The 8688-nt window shown below is 42.3% G+C and overlaps 1 protein-coding gene across 3 annotated transcripts in view; it reads right to left on the bottom strand.

Annotated features, from left to right (window-relative positions):
- UEVLD (UEV and lactate/malate dehyrogenase domains) overlaps positions 1-5910 on the bottom strand; it is a 46718-nt gene extending 40808 nt beyond the window's left edge. For all 3 annotated transcript variants that reach the window (XM_082844605.1, XM_082844604.1, XM_082844606.1), the window contains exon 1: positions 5804-5910. In XM_082844605.1, the coding sequence (XP_082700731.1) occupies positions 5804-5845 (42 nt within the window). In that variant the 5' untranslated portion in view covers positions 5846-5910. The remainder of the gene's footprint in view (positions 1-5803) is intronic.
- Between the last annotated feature and the right edge of the window lie 2778 nt (positions 5911-8688).

An 8688-nucleotide genomic window follows, 5' to 3' on the forward strand; every position in this document is an offset into this window, starting at 1 on the left:
GCCTGCACTCTAGAGCCCACGAGCCACAACTACTGAGCCCATGTGCTACAACTACTGAAGCCAGTGCGCCTAGAGTCAGTGCTCCGAAACAAGAGAAGCCACCGCAATGAGAAGCCCGCGCACCGCAACAAAGAGTAGCCCCCGCTTGCCGCAACTAGAGGAAGCCCGAGTGCAGCAACGAAGACACAATGCAGCCAAAAACAAATTAAAAAAAAAAAAAGAAGTCGGAGGATTCATACTATAATCAAAAAGACGGTAACAAATGTGGGAAAGGATGTGGAGAAATCAGAACCCTCATATACATACACCACTGCTGGTAGTAAAATGGTGCAGCTGCTTTGGAAGAGTTTGGCAGTTCTTCAAAAGATTAAACACAGAGTTACCATATGACCCAACAATTCCACTCTGAGGTATATACCCAAGAAAAATGAAAACATGTCCACACAAAAACTTGTGCACAATTGTTCATAGCAGCATTATTCATAACAATCAAGAAGTGAAAACAATCCAAATGTCCATCAACTGATGAATAAAGTGTGACATATCCATAAAATGGAATATTCAGCCATAAAAATGAAGAACTGATACATACTTGGATAAACCTTAAAAACATTACACTAAGTTAAAGAAAACAGACACAAAAAGCCACATATTGTATGACTTGTGTATAAAGTACCCAAAATAGGCAAATCCATAGAAACAGAAAGTAGCTTAGTGGGTGCCTAGGGTTGGAGGAGACTGGGAGAAAATAAAATAACTGCTAAGAGATCCTATTTCCTCTCTCTGAGTCTTAAGTTTTTCATGGGCAAAAGAGATATAGCTCTACTGCCTGCCAACTTCAGCAGGTATGTATGAAGATCTCATGATTAACATATGTAAAAGTGAGATATTAAACAAAATATGTATACAATAGTAAGTACCGACAGGAAACGATGAATCGACAAAGCATACCTAGGTTACAGAAAGGCCTCTGAAAAGAGCTGTCTACAATTCACATTAGAGCCTAGAATGGTACAGAAAATTAGAGGGAAGGAGGAAGGTCATTTTAAGATGGGAAAGAATTTGGCAGAAGAAAAAGTGTATAATTAACAACTTGAGGACTAGAAACATCTCTTACTCATTTTTATTTCCCCATAGCATTTAGCACAGGGTATGGCTTCAATAAATGCAGGCTAATTGGATGGGAGTTAGCAAAGAGGCAGATTTATATGAGTAGAGTGGATATAGAAAGCAATTATGATCCAAAGGACTGAGCATCGATCACTAAGATCACTAAAACTAAGAATCGATCAGTATTAACTACAGCAGGGTAAAAATGAGTCCCAGATTCAGTGAAAACAAAAGTGAATGAAACCATCCCAACTCCAGACACTACACAAATGTACAAAAGGCTGCATTGTTGTCACCTGGAATATATATTTATTATGAACCAAATAATTTTTGTTTTGTTTTCTATTTCATGTTATAAGCTGTTTTTACATCCTTAACATCCTCTGAGAATGTAATGATTAATGGCTGCATAGGGCTATATACCAGAACTGATCTAACTGCAAAACTGACATAAAAGTTTGTCAAAAGCACTCTTTGTTAGGGCTTGAAAATCCAAACATCACTACTGGTCGAATATGTGATTTGCCTTTCTGACGAAAAAGACCTATTTTATCTGTCCTAGAAAAATAAAAAGCACATCATTTTCACTATGTATGAAACAAAATATCTTCTTAGTGTAATATTAAGACATATATTCCATTACTGTTCCTATACCACCTAAGAGAAGCTTGTATAACATTCTCCAAGGAATATGCCTCAGACAATGCCATTTGCTTAAAGGGTGCAGGCAGGGAACTAAAGAGGAAAACTGGCCCATGAGATCCTAAAACTAAAGCAATTATACTATCATAAAAATCAGTTGAAAAATTGAGAAGTTACTAAAATTTTAACTTTATCCACTATACTACAGTATGTTTATTTAGTAGACTGATACTTACGAACATCAAGAGTACTCCTGTATGACATTGCTCAAATGTTGGACACCCTGAGGAATACTTTGTGGCATCATTTTATTAAAAAAAAATTAAACATTAAGGAATCTTACAGATCAAATCCAATCCTATTATTTCATAACTGAGCAAATCGAGGTTAAGTTACCTGTCCAAGGTAACTTGGCCAGGGGAGTGGGAAATAGGAATTAGGGAACCAGAGAAGTTTTCTAAACTTAATATTTAATACAACTAAAGAATATATATACAGGGCTTCCCTGGTGGTGCAGTGGTTGAGAGTCCACCTGCCGATGCAGGGGACATGGGTTCGTGCCCTGGTCCGGGAAGATCCCACATGCTGCGGAGCGGCTAGGCCCGTGAGCCATGGCTACTAAGCCTGTGCGTCCGGAGCCTATGCTCCGCAACGGGAGAGGCCACAGCAGTGGGAGGCCCGTGTACCGCAAAAAAAAAAAAAAAAGAATATATATACATATAAACATATATGTACATATATATACATTTTGAAGAATAAACACTCAGGCACCAACTCACCCATGTTTGATCTAGAACAGTGCTGTCCAACAAAACTTTCTGCCATGACGGAAAAGATCATTATGTGTTCTGTCCAATACAGTAGCCACAAGTGGCTACTGACACTTAATATGTGGCTGGTGTGACCAAGAAACTCATTTTTAATTTTATCTAATTTTGATGAATTTAAAGAGCCACATGTAGCTAGTGGCTACCATACTGGACAGCACAGACCTTTCCAATTCCATTACACCTGTCCGGGTGCTCCTCCTCTTAACCATTCAACTGCCTACCTTAAATTGTGTGGTCACACTCCTTTGCTTTTGCCCTCCGTAGTTTTTATCGCATTTGTGTGCATCTCTAAACACCACACTGTTGTTTCGTTGTTTCTTGTTTTAATCAAAATATAATCTTGCATATAACCTCCAATTTTTTTCACTGAATATAATGTTTCTAAGATTCACTTGTATTGTTGCATGTTGTAGTTCACTCATTTTCACTGCTGCATAGTGTTTTCCATTGTGTGAATGAGTACAGAACAAATTATCCTTCCTTCTGTCAATGAACATTTGGGTTGTTTCTACTTTTTAATGATGAGTAATTCTGTGAATGTCTCTTGCTTCATATATTATGAATTCTCTATGGTAACTACCACAGAGTTTAAAATTCCCATTCATCCACATCCTCCAAACCCTTTGAAATGACCTTAATTTATGACAATCTAGTGAGAGAAAATGGTGTTTTACCATGCTCTCAATTTGCTTTTCCATGGTTACTAATGGGTTGAGCAAACATTCATTCCCCTGATTCTTCTTTTGTTTTTTAAAAAATGATTATTCGTGTCTTTTGTCCAATTTTCTATTGGTTTCAATATTGATTTGTAGGCTAATTTATATATTCTGGATACCAATACTTTGTCAATTATGCATCACAATGTTATTCTCCAAGTTTGTGTTTTGCCTCTTCACTCTCTTCATGGTGTCTTTTTATACATGAAAGTTCTTAATTTGAATGCAATCAAATTTATCACTCTTCTTTGAGTATTTTACGTCTTGTTTAAAAAATGTTTGCATACTCTGAGTCCATGAAGATTCTTTCCTACATTTATCTCTATACGTTTTAAAGCTCGTCTTTTACACTTGAATCTTCAGTCCACGGGGAATTTTTATGTTTGGTCAGAGGTAAGGGTCCAATTTCATTTTCGCCTGTATAGATAATCATTTGTCTCTGCATTCTCCTTTCTGTAGTTATCTGCAATGCCTCTTCTGTTTTATATCACATTTCCAAACACGTGTGAACATGGTTCTAAGCCCTCTAGTCTGTTCCACTGGTTAATTTGTCTGTCCTACACCAACATCACACTAAGCCTCCATTACTAGTCTTGACATCTGGTAGAGCAAGTCCCACACCTATTCTTCTTCTGTAAAAATGTCAAGATTATTCCTGGCCTTCTGCCCTTCCAAATGATTTTAGAATCAGTCTGAAAAGTTCCCCAAATACCCTGTTAGAATTTTGATTGGAACTGCATTGGCTCTATAGATCAATCTGGAGAGAGCTGACATCTTCACATCCATGAAGCTGGAATATTTATCTAGGTTGGAATACTTATTAGGTTTCATTTGTTTTCAATAAGATTTTTCATGTTCTCCTTACAGTTGCTTGATTTTAATGTATTGTTCACTTCACAAATTTTTCAGCAGTAAAATTATTTCTAAGTATTAAGTTATATTATTTGCCTACCTTGAGGGTTAAGGAACTTTGGAAATATCTGCTGGACTAACGTGTTTCTAAATGGTCTCCTTAATTTACACATCCAACAGACATTTATTAAGCACCTAAGTGCCAGATTCCATGTTATGCACTGATGATAAAAAACAAAAACAAAAACCTTCCTCAACTATACTGGTCCCACCCTTGAGAAAATTATTGTCTCTCTTTTGTCTTTTTCCTGCATTCCAGTTCCACCAAAATTATGAAGTTCTTTTTCTATTCTCAGCTTTAGCAATTCTTCCCCCTGGACAATACACCATGCTTCCGTCACTGAAAAACTTGATAGAGTGGTTCTTTTAATTTCATGTTCTCTGAAGAGGAGACAGGAAGGGTGTAATCCTAAGGACGATGATACTTCTCTTCCTACAAGACCTACACACCTGTCACAGTAGATAAAATCATTCAAATCAAGTATATAAACAATTTCAATCATAAGGCTTCAAAACCTCGAAGGGGTGTACAAACTGCCCCAACAAAGAAAGACACAGGCAAACCCAACTAAAGAGAGAGCAGTTTATCTTGAAAGGAAAATGTAATCAAAAGAACCAGAAAAGTATGTGCATGTATATGATTCATATTTAACTGCTGCCATTACATTTTGCTACTGTTTTATTCTGAATGTATCATGCTTCAATAAAATTTTAAACAAAACAAAAAAACGGCATAAACGTACCGTTTCCGCATAGGGAAGTTTTAAGAAGCATTATGAATCATATAACTAAGAAACTGGTGGAAAAGGTGGTTGCCTCAGACTGTACACTGGTGGGGAATCAGAAAGCCTGAACTAAGAGCCTGGTGTAACACAGAAACTGGCGTTAGGCATGCCCGAGAAACGCAGGTCAGACTTCCGGGTCAGCCCTCCACCTCAACCTTTCAACATTACGAGGATCTCTTCCGGGCCTTCCAACCCTGTCTTCATTCTTAAGTCTACACAGGTCTTTCATTCACTGCACAGTTACTCAGCACTCCGTCGTGTCAGGTTAGGTGATGGGAATTCTACAGCACTCTCTGCCATCAGAGTTCACCGCCCGAGTAAGGTTTGTATGTAAATAATTACTCCACGATGTGATAATCGATATTTCTGAAAGCAAGTAAAGGAGGTAGTGATTCTGTTTCTAGGGAGTGACATCTGAGTTGAGTCCTACAAAGGATTAGCCACGCGAATCATTAAAAAAAGGGGGTGGGGTGAGGGCAGGCCATTTCTGCAGAGAGAAAGGCATGGTTAAAGGGACTGGCGAGGGCTGGAAGCTGAGACCAAGAGAAGCTGGTGGCGTGAGAAGGTCTCACAGCAGGTGGAGGTTGGGGGATGTCGGATTTGCAGGCGAAGCCAGAGCCCCGGCCTCGGGAAGGAGAGGTCCGCGCCCTCCCTGCGGCCACTCCCCGCAGCCGGCTTCAGGCCAGCCCACCCCCCGCTCCAAGCCCCTCGACAAGCCGGGGAAACGCCCCAAGGAGGTGGCCCGGCCAGGGGTGGAAACGCCCCCAAGCCCCGGCGCCCCAGACCCTGCCCGGCGGGCTAGCCGCACCTTGCCAAGCAGTCGCCTCACACCCTCACTGCTGAACTCCATCTCCAGCCAGGACCGTGAGTCGGGTTCTGAGACCCCAGCCCGGGAATCTCCTTCCGCACTGTCCTGGACGGGGGCTGCCGAGGATCAAACTTCCCGAGAGGTTCAAGGCCCCGCCCCTTCCCAGACTCGAAAGTCCACCGGTGTCCAACGCCCTAGGCTCAGCGAGGCTCCGCCCCGAGTCGCACCACCGCTCCTCCGCGAACCCTGAGCGCGTTCAGAAACGCGTGAGCGCCAAGGAAACCACGACCCAGCTTGCTGGAGGGAAACTTGGGGACATCGGTGAAGACAGGAATAGGAAGGACCCGAGGAGAAGCAGTAAAGGAGGTAGAAGATATTGGCGCTGTTCTGGGAGAGAGTTTCGAGAAGGATATGATAAATTCAGTAGAGTATCGAGAAAGATCAAGAAAGACCCCAAATTGTGGTTGGATTTAGGAAGGAAGAGGTAATGGAGCTTCAAAAGAGAAATTTCGGGGGGGCTGGATAGGAAAACGGACGCAGGAGGAGAATTGTCAGAACTGGGAAATAAGACAGCCGAGTGAGGGTGGTGTGCCTTTGGCGGGGCGGGGCAGAGCATAACAGCGTTGGTGGCCGAGAGAGGAAAAAGTCAGGCAACAGAGTTTGAAGACAAAAAAGGTAGATTGGTGGTTAAGGTCATCTGGAGAAGTAAGACGAAGAGATGCAATTTGCAGGCCTTGTTTGGTTTCCTTGAATGAGTTACTTACCTGCTTTGCATCCCTGGTTTGAGTCCGTGGGCGTAAAAAGTCCTGGGAGCTGGCTATTGTAACTGTCAAGAGGTTGGGTGGGCAAGAAGGTGATTGTATTTATAGGAAGAGCCAAAGGTAGGAATGCCGTGATTCTATTGGGAGAAGAAAGCGAAAGACTGGAAGGAGCACTTATTTATTCAACAAACTTTTGTTGAGCATTGGCTACTTGCTAGATATTGTCGGGGAGGAAGAAATTTTCCTCTATTCTTCTAGCTTCCTCTGGCTGTCTAAGAAGTAAACTGACACCAGACAGAATAATAGGAGAAAATCAAACAAAAGTTAATAGCATGTATACCTGGGAGAGACCCAGGAGAACTGAGTGACTCGCCTTAATGGCCGAAGCCCTCACCTTAAATACCATCTTCAGCTATGGCAAAAGAGGATGTTGGGGGTTGTGGTTTGAGACTTCAAAGGGGAGAAAGGCAGTTCACATGGAGAAAGTAAATACTTGGTAAACAAATGTTTGCTGGCCCTTGCAGAGACTAGGTGACTCTGATTTCTAGGCTCTGCCGAGTTCCCGCCACCACACCTATCCCATATTCTTTGCAGATATCTCTGGTGACACCTTAATTAGGGGAACGGGCCTTCTCTCTAAATCCTTTTAGGCAGTTAGGGGGAAGTCTTTGGGGCCTTAAAAATGGACATCCTAAGTTAACCCTCCTGCCAAAGAGACACATTTTAGGGTGACAAATTTTGCTCCCCTGCAATATTTTTCTAGGTCTGAGGATACTGCAGTAAACAAAATAGACAAAAGTATCAGCAGTCCTAAGGCTGTCATTCTTTTATTAGTAGGAGGAGAGCAAAACAATAAAAATAGTAAGTAAATTAGACCGTATGTAAGAACTGATTAAGTGTTGTGGGGTATAATTTTTAAAAGGCAGGTTAAGGAAGTGAGGGTAGGTCTCCTTGAGAGGTGAGAAAGTAAGCATTCCGTATTAGAGGGCAACCAGAGCCCTAAGACAGACGTGTGCTTGGGGAGAGTCAAAACCGCGGGGAGGCCAGTGTGGCTGGAGTCCAAAGAAGAGGAGAGGAACCAGAAGTAGGCTACGTCAGAGAAATAAGGGGGAGCCACAGATGGTTCAGGACAGTGATTCTTACTGTGTGGTCCCCAGACCTGCAGCCTCAGCATCACCTGGAACTTGTTAGAAATACAGATTCTAAGGCCTCACCCCAGACTTAACAGAATCAGAAACTCTGGGGATCAGGTCAAGCAATCTGTTTTAACAAGCCTGGGTGATTCTAACCACTATAAGAACTTTGCGGACAACTGTGACTCTGGCTTGTCAATGCCCTCCCACCAGAGACCATCAGGAACACACCCATACTTAAACAAGTTGGGTTGATTACCCCTTCCCGTGAGGGAGCAGATACTGTGGAGAACCACTGGGACAGCTGAGTAAGAGTGTGGAAAGAACCTATTATAGGATTTGGGCTCTGCGTGATTTGGGAGAGGGCTTAAGGAATCAAAGCTTTACTTTGGATTGGGTGCTGTCAGAAGGCAGGGACAATTCTATGATTGGGTATCTCAATATATATTATCTCTCAGATGGGTAAACTAGAGCAAGTTTAAGGCTGTAATTGGTAGAGAACCAGTAGTCGCATTAGCAGAGAGAAGAGGATGTTTGGGTATTTCCTGGGTTGCACAGTGACCTTGTTTTTGTCTCTGCTTAGAAGAAATTATGACGAGGCCTTGTTTGGTCTCATTTTATCATGGTCTGAGTGACCCTGTCTGATGTCAGTGTTCTGAGATGGTTTATATCCAACAGGAGACAACAGGAGCCTGGCTGTGAGGGCCAGGTCAGCTTGTAGCAACACTGAGACCTAGCTAGGTCAGTCCGGTTCCCAGATGCAAGGGGCTGCTTTTTTCTTTCTTAGGCTTTTGCTCTGAGAGAGAGGAAGCCACTGGAGGGTTTTGAACAGAGGAGTGACACAATCTGACTGAGTTGAAAAAGAATAAGTCTGACAGATGAGTTGTGAAGAGACTTGGGGTGGGGGGTGGGGAGTGGAGAGTGGAAGCCGGGAGACAAGGTAGGAGGTGAGACGGTTGAAGGATAAGAGGCTTGTTAAGAGCACCTCAGC

The sequence above is a fragment of the Leucopleurus acutus genome, assembly GCF_964270905.1.
Source record: "Leucopleurus acutus genome assembly, chromosome: 8".
Classification (NCBI taxonomy): Eukaryota; Metazoa; Chordata; class Mammalia; order Artiodactyla; family Delphinidae; genus Leucopleurus; species Leucopleurus acutus.